At 48.7% G+C, this 16,258-nt stretch overlaps 2 protein-coding genes across 2 annotated transcripts; both read left to right on the forward strand.

Moving 5' to 3' along the window:
- The first annotated feature begins 720 nt into the window (after positions 1-720).
- LOC140828514 (uncharacterized) lies at positions 721-5,478 on the forward strand. Its single transcript, XM_073191451.1, has 3 exons — positions 721-3,182; positions 3,289-4,594; positions 4,870-5,478. The coding sequence occupies exons 1-3, from the start codon at positions 721-723 to the stop codon at positions 5,476-5,478; spliced, it is 4,377 nt and encodes a 1,458-aa protein (XP_073047552.1).
- A 7,607-nt stretch (positions 5,479-13,085) lies between these two features.
- On the forward strand, positions 13,086-14,906 carry LOC140828535 (uncharacterized). The gene is made up of 5 exons (XM_073191468.1): positions 13,086-13,320; positions 13,488-13,641; positions 13,709-14,057; positions 14,301-14,426; positions 14,511-14,906. The coding sequence occupies exons 1-5, from the start codon at positions 13,086-13,088 to the stop codon at positions 14,904-14,906; spliced, it is 1,260 nt and encodes a 419-aa protein (XP_073047569.1).
- Positions 14,907-16,258: the final 1,352 nt, after the last annotated feature.

Below are 16,258 nucleotides of genomic sequence, written 5' to 3' on the forward strand. Positions count from 1 at the left end.
ACGGAGGAGGAGGAGGCGTCCAGTGCGTCGAGTTCCCCCTACTGGAGTTACCCCTCCCGGTACTGTTGTCCCACAGGGAGTGGTTTCTTCTAATGCTTTTGAAGTCTTGTCCCCCTGGCGTGATGAGGCCCAGCGTTTTGACGCTGCTGATTTGGTTGGGGAAAATTCTGGTTCTGCGCCGCACACCGAGGATGTGGGTGCTGATTTACTTGGTGTTGAGCATTTGGAACAGTCCCTTCTCCCGAGGGAGGATCCTCCTGATACCTCTGTCGGTTTGAGTTCTCATCAGGAGGCCCCTATCTCTGACCGCCCTGTGGTCACGGTGGCTGAGGATGATGAGAATGATCCTTATGTGGATTGCGTGGATGACCTTGGCTCTCCACGACCGGAGGTGGTGACTGTGTTTGCCCCCCCGGAGGTTTGTCTTCAAAATCATAGCAGTCACTCGGTCCCATCCTTTCCTGCATCCCCTGCTGATGCTACTTCTATGTTGGACGAGTTGATTGCTCGACAGGGACCCCCTATTCTTGAGGTGATTCCCAGTCACATGTCGGCTGATGATCCTGATCAGGATTTCGATCGACATTCAGTGTCTGGATTTAGTTGTGGGTCAGAGTGTAGTTTTCTGGACACTGACATGTCCAATCCCAGAAAGAGATCTCAGGATGATGGTCGGCGATCGCGTAAAAAGCGATCGGATCCTTCTTCCACCCGTTCCCCATGAATTGCCTAATCTGGAATATCCGGGGACTTCGAGGTTCGGAGTCCCAGCAGAGGCTTCATGCCTTTGTGAAGGAGAAACAGATTAAGGTTTTGGCTGTTTTGGAGCCCATGATTGATCTGGATCCGAGATTCATGACTCGCCGTTTGGGGTTTTCTGGAGTCATCTCTAATCTCTCCGGTCATATTTGGGTATTTTTTGCTGCTGATGTGAGGGCGGAGTGTGTTTTTGATCATGCTCAGTTCCTTCACATCAGAGTCTCTGCCTCCTTCTTACCGACAGAGATTTTTTGTTCGTTTGTCTATGCCAGATGTGATTATGTTCAGCATAGGGATCTTTGGGCTTCCTTGCTTTTGGTTAAGCCTGTTTTGGGTCCCTGGCTGGTTGGGGGCGACTTTAATGTCGTCAGGGATGCGTCTGAGTGCCTGGGCTCCCGTGGTGGTAGCTTGCTACCCATGGAGGAGTTCAACACTTTTATTCTTGATTCTGGCCTGATCGATGCTGGTTTTGAGGGGTCTTCGTTCACCTGGACGAATAAGACCATTTGGAAGCGGTTGGACAGGGTCTTGGTTTCTATTGATTGGGGAGACCATTTCAGCTCGATTCGGGTTGAACATCTCGCTCGTACTGTCTCGGATCACTGTCCGCTTTTGGTTACCGCTCCTGTTTTTGCCCGTGGGCCGAGCTCGTTTCGCTTCCAGCGTATGTGGGTTCGGCACCATGGTTTTTTGCAGACTGTGAGGCTTAACTGGAATCTACCCTGTAGTCTGAGTGGCATGCCTCGGCTTTTTGCCAAGATGAAGCGTCTCAAGCATCACCTCCGGTGGTGGAATCGGGATATTTTTGGTAACATCTTTGATAGACTCACTGAGGCTGAGAGGGCTGTTCGTGCAGCCGAGACTGTTTGTGAGGCCGACCCTTCTGACGTGAATTGGACTTTACTGTCCGATCGCAATGAGGATCTGGCCCGTATCACCGCCATGGAGGCGGATTTTTGGAAACAGAAAGCGGCTTGCCATTGGCTTGAGGATGGTGAGCGGAACACCAGACTCTTCCATAACATGGTGAGGAAAAAGCGCGTTGTGAATAAGATTTTCCGCATTTGGGAGAATGGGGTCTGCCTGACGTCTCAGGATTTGATTCAGCAGTCGGGAGCCTTGTTTTTCCAGGATCTTCTTACCGGGGAGCCCTCTGCGCTCGATTGCCCTGATTTTTCGGGTTTTCCCTCGGTCATCTCTGCTGTGGAGAATGATGGTATTGCTGCGATTCCCTCTTTGGAGGAGGTCCGCGCGACCGTCTTCTCCATTCACCCTGATAGTGTTGCTGGCCCTGATGGCTTTTCTTCGGCGTTCTTCCAGCATTGCTGGGAGATTGTCCATCAGGATGTTTTTGGTGCTGTTCTTGATTTTTTCCGGGGTTCCCCTATGCCCCAGGGTTTTACTGCCACCACGATCACTCTGATTCCCAAAGTCGAGGGTGCATGTGCTTGGTCGGACTTCCGTCCGATCAGCCTGTGCAATGTCACGAACAAGATCATCTCGAAGCTGTTGTACTCTCGGTTGAGGGATGTGGTGGAGAAGCTTGTTTCCCCGAATCAGAGTGGCTTCGTTCCGGGTCGGATGATCTCTGATAATATTCTTCTTGCCCAGGAGCTCACTCACAGCATTACTCTCCCCACTCGTGGTGGTAATGTCATCTTGAAGTTGGATATGGCCAAGGCCTATGATAGGGTCCAGTGGCCTTTCCTTTTTGACGTCTTGAGACATTTTGGTTTTTCAGAGCGTGTTGTGGCTCTGGTCTCCGCCTGTATCTCCCATTGTCATTTCTCCGTGAACATCAATGGATCTCTATCGGGGTTTTTTGGTTCCACTAGAGGCCTCCGGCAGGGTGATCCATTGTCTCCCCTTCTCTTCGTTCTGGGGGCGGAGTATCTTTCTCGTGGTCTTGACCGCCTCTACCTGCAGCTTCCTGAGCTGAGGTATCGTTCTGATTGTGACATTTTGATTTCCCATCTGGCTTATGCTGATGATGTCATTATTTTTGCCAGTGGTGGGTCTCGTGGTATGCAGCGCCTTGTCGATTTTCTGCATCACTACGAGAACTGTTCGGGGCAGCGTGTGAATGCTGCCAAGAGTTCTTTGATTTTGCCTCCGAGGTGCTCTGGGCGCCTCCGCTCCCGGCTTTTGCGCATCACCGGGTTCGCCGAGGGTCATCTGCCCCTCAAGTACCTAGGAGTTCCCCTTTTTCGGGGTAATCGCACGTGCTCCCTTTTTGAGCCCCTCCTACAGTCTGTTCGTAGGAAGTTAGAGGGTTGGGAGCTTCGGACCCTCTCCCCGGGTAGCCGCATGACCCTGATACGTAGCGTACTCCTCTCCATGCCGATTTATCTGTTTCAGGTGGTTCATCCACCTCTGGCTGTCATGGAGAAGCTTGAGCGGGTGTTTAATGCCTTCCTCTGGGGGTCGAGACCTTTGGACCCGGGCTTGCCTCCCCGTGCTTGAGGGGGGTCTTGGATTCCGCAGATTGAAAGATCTCGTGGAATGCTTTTTTATAAAATTATGGTTCAGATTTCGGCAGGGCTACTCTCTATGGGCTAGATTCCTTTTTCGGAAGTATTGCCGGCTGGATGCTCCTGCCTGTGTCCCCGCCCGTGCTTCTATTTCCCCCATTTGGCGACGTCTCCTCAGGATCCGCCCTCGCGCGGAGCCTGGCATTCGCTGGCGAGTTGGTCTCGGAGATGTTTCCTTTTGGAATGACACTTGGTTTGGGGACGTTCCTTTGTCCTCCTGGTGTGTGGTCCGCGGGGGCCGTGATGTTCGGGTCTCTCATTTTCTGTCTGAGGGGTCCTGGGATTTCGATCGACTTTGTGCTGTTGTTGCTCCTTCGGTTGCCGAGGAGATAGTTTTGATTCCTGTTCTTTCGGGAGAGCCTGATCTGGCTCGATGGATCCATAGCTCCGATGGTGTTTTTTCCGTGAGATCTGCTTGGGAACTGATCCGTCAGCGTGCTCCGTCTTCTGATATTTTCCGCCCGCGTTGGGGGAGCTGGTTGAGGCCTACCATGTCGTTCTTCCTCTGGAGATTCTGGCATCAGTGGCTCCCAGTTGATGAGGTGCTCCAGCGCCGGGGTTTTGCGTTAGCCTCGAGATGTCAGTGTTGTGATATGGCTGAGACATTCACACACATATTCATTCGCAGCCCGGTTGCTCGATCTGTCTGGCACTTCTTTGGCGCCGTGTTTCGGGTTCGTATTCCCGACACTGAGGATTTCAATTTGTTCCTCAGTGCGTGGAAGAGAGATTTGGTCTGGTCCCGGGGGGGCCATGTGCGGGAGTTTCTCCCCTGCATTGTTCTGTGGTTCCTCTGGACTGCGCGGAACGATTCTAAGCATCGTCATCTCCCTGTTTCTGGGGAGACGGTGAAGTACCAGATTTTGTCTTACCTGCGTCTCGCCCACTCTGCGCGTACTGTCAAGCCCAGACATTGGCTGGGTGTGTTTCATGTGGCGAGATCGATGGGTATTTCGGTTGCTCTCCATAGATTACATAGGACGGCGATTGTTCGCTGGCTGCGACCGCCGTCCGGGTGCTTCAAGCTTAATGTCGATGGGAGCTCGCGTGGTGTATCTGGGGACTCTGCTGCTGGTGGCGTTGTTCGGGATGATTCCGGGAGGGTTGTGCTCTCATTCAGCGAGTTCATTGGAGCTGGGTCTTCTCTCCGGGCTGAGCTTTGGGCGGTTTGGAGGGGTCTTCTCCTTTGTTCTGATCATTCATTTTTTCCTCTTTGGATCGAGCTTGATTCATTGACTTCTATTCAGCTCATTCGTTCCCGTCGATGTTGTTGGGGTCTTGATCACATTGTCTCCAGGATTCTGGTCCTTTTGAGGGGGCGGTCTGTTCATATTTCACATATATTCCGGGAGGGTAATTCGGTGGCGGATGCGTTGGCGGCGAGGGCTCATACCCTTAGGCACTTTACCTTAGAGTTAGGTCCTTCCCTACCTAGGCACATCTCCATACTTGCTCGCTCGGATTCCTCCGGGCTTCCCTACCTGAGATATCGATCTTCTTAGCTGTTTGCAGCCCTTCCCTTCATTTGGATCCATTTCTGCGATCTTTATATATGTATATGTATATTTTTTCTTTGCAGGTACTGTTACTTAGGGGGCTTCTATTTTCCCCCGTTTTGCCAGTCTGGTGTGAGTGGGCCCAGACACTCGCACACTACATGTTTGGTCTCCTCGGGATTGGGTGGGCTCTCGCACTTACCCTCTTGGTGCTTTTCTTTGGCCCTCTCATATTCCCTGGAGCGTTATTTCTGTTTGGGCCTCTCTTGGGTCCACTTCTGGTCCCTGGCGGGCGTTTACTGCAGTTTCTCCTTGCCCGCCGTCTCAGTTCTTTTACAGGAGTTTACTGGATGTCGTGGTGGTTCCAGGGATTCGTTCCGGACGATCCTCTTCATTGCTATGATACCTTCGTCAGATTTATACTTCAGATGCTGGATCTTTTTTGTTCTGGCTGGATTGCGATCTTCATTTTGCTCTTCTATCGTCATTGTACAGTGATTTCCTGGCCTTATCTTATTTTGACTGCTGGGATTCATACAGTTACTCGATTTCAGATTAGAGTCGTTTTGGCATATTGGATTCTTCAGGGTGATGGCTTAGAGATGAGAACTTCTTCATGGATTCTGCACTCATCTCCCAGTTATCATTTGGTCTTCATTGGCGTGTGGACTCTTAGCGCAGCTCGTATTTGATTAGTTTATGGCGCATTTTTTGTCGTAGTCTAGGGTTTTTATGTATTTATGTCCCTAGGCTACTTGGTATTTATGTTTTTACTGCTTTAGCCTTTTTGAGGAGGTCTTGGTTTAGTCCCCCTCCTCTTTTAGGTTTTATTTCTGCTGTTACTTTTTATTTTGTGGATATATACAGGTAGGGGTCTGCCTAACCCCCCCGCATCCGGCGGTGTTTTCCGGAAAAAAAAAAAAAAAAAAAAAAACCCTAAACCTTAAACCCAAAACCCTAAACCCTAACCCCTAACCCCTAAACCCTAAACCCTAAAAAAAAAAAAAAACCCCAAAACCCTAAACCCTAAACCCTAAAACCCTAAACCCTAAACCCTAGGGGTCTGCCTAACCCCCCCGCATCCGGCGGTGTTTTCCGGAAAAAAAAAAAAAAAAAAAAAAAAAAAAAACCCTAAACCCTAAACCCTAAACCCTAACCCCCTAACCCCGAAACCCGAACCCCGAAACCCGAAACCCTAAACCCCTAAACCCTAAACCCTAAACCCCTACCCCCTACCCCCTAAACCCTAAACCCCACACCCGAGACCCGAGACCCTAGACCCCCTAAACCCCCTAAACCCCCGACCCCCGACCCCCGAAACCCGAAACCCAAAACCCTAAACCCTAACCCCTAACCCCTAACCCCTAGACCTAGACCCTGGACCCTGACCTAGACCCTAGACCCTAGACCCAAGGCCCTAGACCCAAGACCCAAGACCCTAGACCCCTAGACCCCTGACCCCTTGACCCCTAGACCCCTGGACCCTAGACCCCTGACCCCTGACCCCTGACCCTAGACCCTAGACCCTAAAAACCCTAAAAACCCCTAAACCCTAAACCCTAACCCCTAACCCCTAACCCAAACCCCTAAACCCAAACCCCAAACCCCAAACCCCAAACCCTAAACCCCTAACCCCTAAACCCTAACATATCGCTGGTTACTTACTTCCTGGGACCAGACGCCCATTGGCACCTTTACAGGGTTTAGGAGGGCCACCCTCTTGGACCCATATATGCTGCAGATTCGGATGCTTGTTTTCAGCGCACTGTAGCTTTCCTCTTACCAGGGAGTTCTGGCGGGATCACACGCCTCCCTTGTGTCATCATTGCCTTTGGCTACTCTGCTCTCTTTGGATTGACTCCTATATTTTCTGTTTTTTGTTTCACGTATTATTGTTTTCATATGCTTTTATCCTTTTGAGGAGGTCTTGGTCTAGTCCCCCTTCTCACCTAGGTTTTCTTTTCTCTGTACGGACGACATTTTTTTTGTTTCAGTTATTTACAGGTAGGGGTCTGCCAAACCCCCCGCCACTCTGGCGGCGTTAAAAAAATAAATAAATAAAAAATAAAAAACCCTAAACCCTAAACCCTAAACCCTAAACCCCAAACCCTCAACCCTCAACCCTCAACCCTGAACCCTGAACCCAGACCCCAGACCCCCGACCCCCGACCCCCGACCCGAGACCCCAGACCCCTAAACCCTAAAACCCTAAACCCCAAACCCCAAACCCCTAACCCTAAACCCTAAACCCCCGCTTCCGGCGGTGTTTTCCGGAAAAAAAAAAAAACCCTAAACCCTAAACCCTAACCCCCAACCCCTAAACCCAAACCCTAAACCCTAAAAAAAAAAAAAAAAAAAACCCTAAACCCTAAACCCCAACCCCTAAACCCGAACCCCTAAACCCTAACCCCGGACCCGGACCCGGACCCGAACCCCGAACCCCGAACCCCTAAGCCCTAAGCCCTAAACCCTAAACCCCAAACCCCCCATCACTTTGGCGGTGTTTTTTTTAAAAAAAAAAAAAAAAACCCTAAACACTTAACCCAACCCCCAACCCCCAACCCCCAACCCCCAACCCCTAAACCCTCCGACCCCCGACCCCCAACCCCCGACCCCCAACCCTAAACCCCTATCCCTAACCCCTAAACCCTAACACTAAACCCTAAACCCTAAGCCTTTGGGCGGCTGTTGCTCCTTCGGTTGCCGAGGAGATTGCTTTGATTCCTGTTCTTTCGGGAGACCCTGATCTGGCACGCTGGATCCATAGCTCCGATGGTGGTTTCTCTGTGAGATCTGCTTGGGAGTTGATCCGTCAGCGTGCTCCGTCTTATGATATATTCCACCCGTGTTGGGGGAGCTGGTTGAGACCTACCATGTCGTTCTTCCTCTGGAGATTCTGGCATCAGTGGCTCCCAGTTGATGAGGTGCTCCAGCGCCGGGGTTTTGCGTTAGCCTCGAGATGTCAGTGTTGTGATATGTCAGAGACATTCACACACATATTCATTCGCAGCCCGGTTGCTCGGTCTGTCTGGCACTTCTTTGGTGCCATGTTTCGGGTTTGTATTCCCGACACTGAGGATTTCAGTTTGTTCCTCAGTGCGTGGAAGAGGGATTTAGACACTCGCACACTACATGTTTGGTCTCCTCGGGATTGGGTGGGCTCTTGCACTTACCCTCTTGGTGCTTTTCCTTGGCCCTCTCATATTCCCTGGAGCGCTATTTCTATTTGTGCCTCTCTTTGGTCCATTTCTGGTCCCTGGCGGGCGTTTACTACAGGTTCTCCTTGCCCGCGGTATCAGTTCTTTTACAGGAGTTTACTGGATGTCGTGGTGGTTCTTCCGGACGATCCTCCTCATTATTATGATACCTTCGTCAGATTTATACTTCAGATGCTTGATCTTTTTTTGTTCTGGCCGGATTGCGATCTTCATTTTGCTCTTTAATCGTCATTGTACAGTGATTTCATGGCCAGATCTTATTTTGATTGCTGGGCTTCATACAGTTACTCGGTCTCAGATTAGAGTCGTTTTGACTGATTGGATTCTTCAGGGTGATGGCTCAGAGATGAGAGTTTCTTCATGGATTACGCACTCATCTCCCAGTTATCATGTGGTCTTCTTCGGCGTGTTGACTCTTAGCGCTGCTCGTATTTGATTAGTTTCTGACGCACTTTTTGTCGTAGTCTAGGGTTATTTTTGCTTATGTATGTATTTATGTCCTTAGGCTACTTTGTCTTTATGTTTCTGCTTTAGCCTTTTTGAGGAGGTCTTGGTATAGTCCCCCTCCTCTTTTAGGTTTTCTTTGTGCTGTCACTTTTATTTTGTGGATATATACAGGCAGGGGTCTGCCTAACCCCCCGGCATCCGGCGGTGTTTTCCGGAAAAAAAATACCTAAACCCTAAACCATCCTGCTATGTGATTTTTTGATTTCCCACCTGGCTTATGCTGATGATATCATTATTTTTGCCAATTGTGGGTCTTCTGGGATGCAGCGTCTTTTAGATTTTCTTCATCACTATGAGAACTGTTCAATACAGCTGGTGAATGTTGTCAAGAGTTCCCTGATATTACCTCCGTGATGCTCTGAGCTACTTCGCTCTAGACTTTTGTGTATCAGTGGCTTTGCGGAGGGTCATCTGCCGATCAAGTACCTAGGAGTTCCCTTATTTTGGGGCAATAGGACGTGTTCTCTTTTTGAGCCCCTCTTACAGTCTGTTAAGAGGCGGCTGGAGGGTTGGGAGATTCGTACTCTTTCTCCGGAGAGCCGCATGACCCTCATTCGTATCGTGCTCCTCTCGATGCCCATATATTTGTTTCAGGTTGTTCAGCTTCCTTTGGCTGTCATGGAGAAACTTGAGAGAGCCTTTATTACCTTTCTTTGGGGGTCTAGGCCCTTGGAGAAGAAATGGCATTGGGCTCGTTGGTCTCGGGCTTGCCTTCCCGTGGAAGAGGGGGGTCTTAGCTTCCGCAGATTGAAAGATCTCGTGGATAGATTCTCCATAAAACTGTGGTTTCGGTTCAGGCAGGGATCTTCCCTCTGGGCCAAATTTTTTATGAGGAAATATTGTCTCTTGGCGCACCCAGCTTGTGTTTCTTCTCGTGGTTTTATCTCTCCCACTTGGCGGCATTTGCTCCAGATCAGGCCTCGTGCAAAGATTGGTATAAAACTGTGGTATTCGCTGGCGTGTCGACCATGGAGATGTTTCATTTTGGGATGATTGTTGGTTCAGGGATGTTCCCATGTCCAGTCATACTGAGGTCTCTGGGGATCGTGGGGCCCGGGTTTCCCATTTTCTTTCGGAGGGAACTTGGGATTTTGACCTCCTTTGTTCAGTAGTTGCTATTTTTATTGCGGAGCATATTGTGTTGGTCCCGATTTTTTCGGGAGAGTTGGATTCGGCTCGTTGGATCCATAGCTCCAATGGTGCTTTTTCTGTCAAGTCCGCTTGGGAGTCGATCCGTTTGCGCGCCCCGATATCTGATATTAATCGCCCCTGTTGGGGTAGTTGGTTGAGGTCTACGATGTCATTCTTTCTTTGGAGATTTTGGCATCAGTGGCTCCCAGTTGATGAGGTGCTTCAGCGTCGTGGCTTTGCCTTAGCGTCTCGTTGTCAGTGTTGTGATATGTCTGAGACATTCACACATGTGTTTATTCGCAGCCTGGTGGCTCGCCCTGTTTGGCATTTTTTTGGTGCTGTCTTTGGGGTCCGCATCCCTGATACTGAGGATTTCAGGTTATTCCTTAGTGCGTGGAAGAGCGATCTGGTCCGGGCTCCAGGGGGCCATGTGAGGGAGTTTCTCCCTTCATTTATTTTGTGGTTTCTCTGGACTACTCGGAATGATGCGAAGCACCGCCAGCTCTCCATTTCTGGAGAGACGGTGAAGTTCCAGATCTTGTCTTACATGTGCCTCGCCCATTCTGCGCATACTGTCAAACCCAAGCATTGTGTGGGTTATTTCCAGGTGGCGCGATCGCTGGGGATTTCGGTTTGCTTATACAGATATCATCGGACGACGATTGTTCGTTGGCTTCAGCCGTCGTTCGATTGTTTTAAGCTTAATGTGGATGGGAGTTCGAGAGGGAATCCTGGGGATTCTTCAGTTGGTGGCGTCGTTTGTGATCATTCTGGGCAGGTCTTGCTTTCGTTCAGTGAGTTCATTGGAGCTGGGTCTACTATCCGGGTCGAACTCTGGGCGGTCTAGAGGGGTCTTATCCTTTGTTCTGATCTTTCTTTTTTCCCTCTTTGGATCGAGGTTGATTCCCAGATTTCTATTCAGATCCTCCGCTCTCGTCAGTGTCGTTGGGGGTTGGATAACATTGTGTCTAGGATTTTGGTTCTCTTGAGGGGGCGTATGGTTCATATCTCGCACATATACCGGGAGGGTAATTCGGTGGCGGATGCTTTGGCGGCTAGGGCCCATGACATTAGGCAGTTTACCTTAGAGTTAGCTCCTTCCTTACCCAGCCACATCTCCATCCTTGCCCGCTCTGGTCGTTCAGGGCTTCCATACCTCAAATCCAGATATTCTTAGCCATTTGTAGCCACTTCTTCCTTTTGGCTCTCTTTCTTTATCTATATATATGTATATTTTTTTCTTGCAGGTATTTTGTACTTGGAGGTTGTTTTTTATCTCACATTTGAGCTGTGCAAGTTGGCCCAGACACTTGCACTCTTCATATTTTGTTCTTTTGGATTTGGGTGGGTCTCAGTACTTTCTCCGTCGGTGCTTTTCTTTGGAGCATTCCTGTTACCCGGCAGGCACTCACTGCAGGCTTCTCCTGGCCGCCGCTTTCTTTCTTTTATGCTCTCTTGCCGATTGTTATGGTGGCTCTGGATGATCTATTTCGGTGGTCTCTTTGGCCCGGAGCCTCATTCATCTCGGGATTTATATGGTTTCTACTTTCGCTCCATGCATTTGGTGGCTCTAGACGTTCTTTATTGGTTGCCTCTTATTTCAGAGTTACAATCATGCTTGGATTTCTGATTTTATGAGCTCCGTCAGCCGCCCCCTCTCCTTGGGTCTTGAAGCTTTTCTGACTTGAGCTGGATTATGGTCCTCCTTCTGTGTTTCGACCGTTTTTGCACAGTAACTTTCCAGCTGCATACTATTTTGACGGCCAGATCGTGTATAGCAGACCGATCTCGGATTAGGATGTATTCTTCAGTTTGGCATTACACTGGCAGATGGCTCAAAGATGGGTACCATCGGTGGTCTTTTGCAACTACTTCTGAGCCGGGTCTCTACTCCTTAGATAGGTTTCGATTTATTTTCATGTATTTAGCGTTGCTTCTTGATGTTCATTTGTATTATGCGCTTTATTTAGGGATTAGTTTTTGGCTCATATATTTGCCACCCTAGATTTTAGTTTTATGTGTGTTGTGTGGTAGCTTTTCGAGAGGTCTTGGTATAGCCCCCTCTCGTTTTATGATGTATATCTGTTTTTGATGATATATACAGGTAGGGGTTTGCCTAACCCCTCGCCTCCGGCGGTATTTATCTAAAAAAAACCTAAACCCGAAAAGAAAAAAGGATGATCCTCGCAGGTTGTCCAAAAATAATTTGAGCACTTCTGCGTCTTACTCCCCATGAATTACCTAATTTGGAATATCCGCGGACTTCGGAACTCGGAGTCCCAACAGAGACGTCATGCCTTGGTTAAGGAGAAACAGATTAAGGTTTTGACTATTTTGGAGCCGATGATTGCTTTGGATCAGAGATTCATGACTCATCATTTGGGCTTTTCTAGAGTCATTCGAATCTATCTGGTCATATTTGAGCCTTTTTTGCTGCTGATGTGCAGGCTGAGTGCGTCTTTGACCATGCTCAGTTCCTTCACCTTAAGGTCTCTTATTTCTTTTTGTCGACATCTGTTTTTTTCTCTGTTGTTTACGCTCGATGTGACTACATGGAGCGTCGGGATCTTTGGACCTCCCTGCTTCAGGTGAATCCTGCTCTGGGTCCTTGGCATGTCGGTGGACATTTTAATGTTGTTAGAGATGCTTCTAAGTGTCTGGGCTCCTGTGGTGGTAGACTGCTATCCATGGAAGAGTTAGACACTTTCATTTTGGATTCTGGTTTGATTGATGCTGGTTTCGAGGGGACCATTTGGAAGCGGTTGGATAGGGTGTTGGTTTCGATTGACTGGGGTGATCATTTTAACTCTATTCGTGTGGATCATCTTAGTCGTTCGGTCTCCGACAACTGTCCTCTTTTGGTTACCGCTTCTGTTTTTGCCCGTGGACCGAGCTCATTTCGCTTCCAGCGTATGTGGCTTAGGTATCATGGTTTTTTGCAGACTGTCCAGCTCAATTGGCATTTACCGTGCAGTCTGGTCGGTATGCCTCACCTTGTTGCCAAGTTGAAGCACCTCAAACGTCACCTCTCGTGGTGGAATCGGGATGTTTTTGGTAATATCTTCGATAAACTCACTGCGGCTGAGAGGGCTGTTCGGACTGCTGAGGTTGCCTGTGAGTCAGATCTTTCTTAGTTGAATTGGACTGTACTGTCTGATCGCAATGCGGATCTGGCTTGGTCACTGCCATGGAGGTAGATTTTTGGAAACAAAAAGCTGCAACTGGCTTGAGGATGGTGAGTGGAACACCAAACTCTTTCATAACATGGTTAAAAAGAAGCATTTGGAGAATAAGATATTCCGCATTTGGGATAATGGGGTTTGCCTGACGTATCTTGTTATTACTCAGCAGTCGGGTGCCTCATATTTTCAGCGCTTGCTTACTTGGGATCCCTTTGTGCTTGATCGTCCTGATTTTCGGGCTTCCCTTCGGTGATTTCTGAGATGGAGAATAATGGTATTGCTGCAACCCCTTCTTTAGAGGAGGTTCGCGCGAATGTTTTCTCCATTCATCCTGATAGTGTGGCTAAGCCTGATGACTTCTCTTCAGTGTTTTTCCAGCATGGCTGGGAGATAGTTCATCAGGATGTTTTGGATGCTGTTTTGGATTTCTTCCGAGTTTCTCCCTTGCCTCAGAGTTTTACTGCCACCACGATTACTTTGATTCCGAAAGTTGAGGGTGCACATTCTTGGTCAAACTTTCGTCCGATCAGCTTGTGTAATGTTACGAACAAGATCATTTCTAAGTTGTACTCTCTCCGGGATGTGGTGGAGAGATTGATTTCATTGAATCAGAGCGACTTTGTTCTGGGGTGACTAATTTCTGATAATATCTTCCTTGCACAGGAGCTCAATCATATTCTCGCTCTCCCACTCATGGTGGTAATGTTATTTTGAAATTGGATATGGCTAGGGCCTATGACCGGGTTCAATGGTCTTTCCTCTTTGATGTGTTGCGTCATTTTGATTTCTCGAAACGGGTTGTGGATGGTTTCGGCATGTATCTCTCATTGTCATTTCTCCGTGAATATCAATAGGTCTCTTTTGGGGTTCTTTGGTTCTACCAGGAGCCTTAGACAGGGAGATCCATTGTCTCCTCTTCTTTTCATTTTGGGGGTGGATTATCTTTCATGTGGCCTTGGCCGCCTTTACCTGCAGCATCCTGCTTTCAGTTACCATTCTAGCTGTGATTTTTTTATTTCCCACTTGGCTTATGCTGTTGATATCATTATTTTTGCCAATTGTGGCTCTCGTGGGATGCAAGATCTCATAAATTTTTTGCATCACTATGAGAATTCTTCTGGGCAGCTGGTTAACGCTGCTAAGAGTTCTTTGATTTTGCCCCCGAGGTGCTCCACGCGTTTCCGCTCTCGGCTTTTGCGTATTACCGGGTTTTCGGAGGGTCATTTGCCTCAAGTACCTTGGAGTTTCCTTGTTTCGCGGTAATAGGGTGTGTTCTCTTTTTGAGACCCTCTTACACACGATTAGGAGGCGGCTTGAGGGTTGGTAGGTCAAGACACTTTCTCCGAGGAGTCGCATGATCCTCATCCGTAGTGTGCTCCTCTCGATGTTGATATATTTGTTTCAGGTGGTCCAGCCACCGTTAGCAGTTTTCGAGAAGTTTGAGCGTACTTTTAATGCCTTTCTGTGGGGATCTAGACCCTTGGAAAAGAAATGGCATTGGGCCCGATGGTCTCGGGCTTGCCTCCCTGTTCTTTAGGGGGATCTTGGTTTCCGTCGATTGAAAGATCTTGTGGAAAGCTTCTCCATCAAGCTGTGGTTTTGGTTTTGGCTGGGATCTTCCCTCTTGGCCAAATTTTTTATGCAGAAATATTGTCGTGTGGTGCACCCTGTCTCTACCCCCTCTAGTGGTTCCATATCCCCTGTTTGGCATCGCCTCTTTCATATTCGGCATCGGCAGAGCCTGGTATCTGCTGGCAGGTTGGCCTAGGCAATGTTTCATTTTGGGATGATATTTGGTTCGGGGATACCCCTTTGTCGAGCCAGAGTGAGGTTAGAGGGGGCCGCGGTGCCCGTATATCAAATTTTATTTATGAGGGGGCTTCGGATTTTGATCTTCTTTGCTTGCTTGTTGCCCCCTCGATGGCCGAGGCCATTGCTCTGGTTCCCATCACCTCTGGTGAGCCTGATGTGGCTCGTTGGATTTACAGTTCTGACGGTGCTTTTTCGTTGAAATCTGCGTGGGAGCTTGTCCGTTTGATAGCCCAGTCTTCTGATATTTTGACTCCTTGCTGGGGTAGCTAGCTGAGGCCTACCATGTCATTCTTCCTTTGGAGGTTTTGGCATCAATGGCTCCCGGCTGATGATGTACTCCAGTGTCGTGGCTTTGAGTTAGCGTCTAGATGCCAGTGTTGTGATATGTCGGAGACATTCACTCACATTTTCCTCGACGGCCCCATTGCCCGTTCCGTCTGGCAGTTCTTTGGGGCTATTTTCCGTGTACGGATTCCCCACACTAGGGATTTATTTTTGTTCCTCAATGCTTGGAAGAGAAATCCTCGTTGGACACCAGGTGGCCATGTGAAGGAGTTTCTGCCGTTAATTGTGTTGTGGTTTCTATGGACGGCTCGTAATGATTCGAAGCACCGTTAGTTGCTCATTTTTGCCGAGACTGTAAGTTTCAGATTTTGTCTTACTTGCATCTAGCCCATGCTGCACATATTGTCAAGGCCCACCACTGGGTTGGTGTTTCTCATGCAGCGAGATTGCTGTGTATATTGGTTGTTTTTCATAGAGTTCATATGACGGCGATTGTTCGTTGGCTTCATCCGCCTTCGGGGTGTTTTAAGTTGAATGTTGATGGGAGTTCGAGAGGCAACCCTGGAGATTCTACTGTTGGTGGTGTGGTTCGTGATGACTCCGGGCGGGTTCTTCTTTCGTTCAGTGAGTTCATCGAGTTGGATCTACTCTTCGGGCAGAACTTTGGGCGATTTGGAGGGGTCTTCTCCTTTGTTCCGATCTTTCCTTTTTCCCTCTTTGGATCGAGCTTAACTCTCAGACTTCCATTCAGATACTTTGTTCCCATCGGTGCTGTTGGGATTTGGACCATATTGTTTCTCGGATTTTGACTCTCTTGAGGGAGCGTACGTTCCATATAACGCATATTTTCTGGGAGGGTAATTCGGTGGCGGATGCTTTGGCGGCGAGTGCTCATACCTTAGGCAGTATTCCTTAGAGTTAAGTCCTTCCCCTCCTAGCCACATCTCCACCCTTGCCCGCTCTGATTTTTCAGGGCTCCCCTACCTGATGATACAGATATTCTTAGCCATTTGCAGCCTTTCTCTATTTTTGGATCTCTTTCTTTATTCACATTTCTCTATATATGTATATTTCTTAGCAGGTTCGTTGCTACTGGGAGGTTGTCTTCTCTCTTCCTTGCCAGTTTTGTGCAAGTGGGTTCAGACACTTGTACTCCTCAGGACTCTTATACATGGTGGTTTCAGGCACTTGCTACGGTCGTGTCTCCTTTATCTGTCTCACCAGTATCTGGCGGGCGTTTTTTCCAGGCTTCTCCTTGCTCGCTATTTCCTCTCTTTCATATATTTTGCCGAGTATTTTGGTAGATGGATCAGGGACAAGTGATATTGGCGGGCGCT

Source organism: Primulina eburnea, chromosome 3 (assembly GCF_022965805.1).
Source record: "Primulina eburnea isolate SZY01 chromosome 3, ASM2296580v1, whole genome shotgun sequence".
Classification (NCBI taxonomy): domain Eukaryota; kingdom Viridiplantae; phylum Streptophyta; class Magnoliopsida; order Lamiales; family Gesneriaceae; genus Primulina; species Primulina eburnea.

Coding starts and splice junctions, on each gene's coding strand:
- LOC140828514 (XM_073191451.1), top strand. CDS start 721: ATGAATTGCCTAATCTGGAATATCCGGGGACTTCGAGGTTCGGAGTCC. Junction 3,183..3,288: donor TTTAATGCCTTCCTCTGGGG/GTCGAGACCTTT, acceptor ATTATGGTTCAG/ATTTCGGCAGGGCTACTCTC. Junction 4,595..4,869: donor ACATTGTCTCCAGGATTCTG/GTCCTTTTGAGG, acceptor TTTTCTTTGCAG/GTACTGTTACTTAGGGGGCT.
- LOC140828535 (XM_073191468.1), top strand. CDS start 13,086: ATGGAGAATAATGGTATTGCTGCAACCCCTTCTTTAGAGGAGGTTCGC. Junction 13,642..13,708: donor GTTGTGGATGGTTTCGGCAT/GTATCTCTCATT, acceptor TGGTTCTACCAG/GAGCCTTAGACAGGGAGATC. Junction 14,058..14,300: donor CGGAGGGTCATTTGCCTCAA/GTACCTTGGAGT, acceptor GTGGGGATCTAG/ACCCTTGGAAAAGAAATGGC.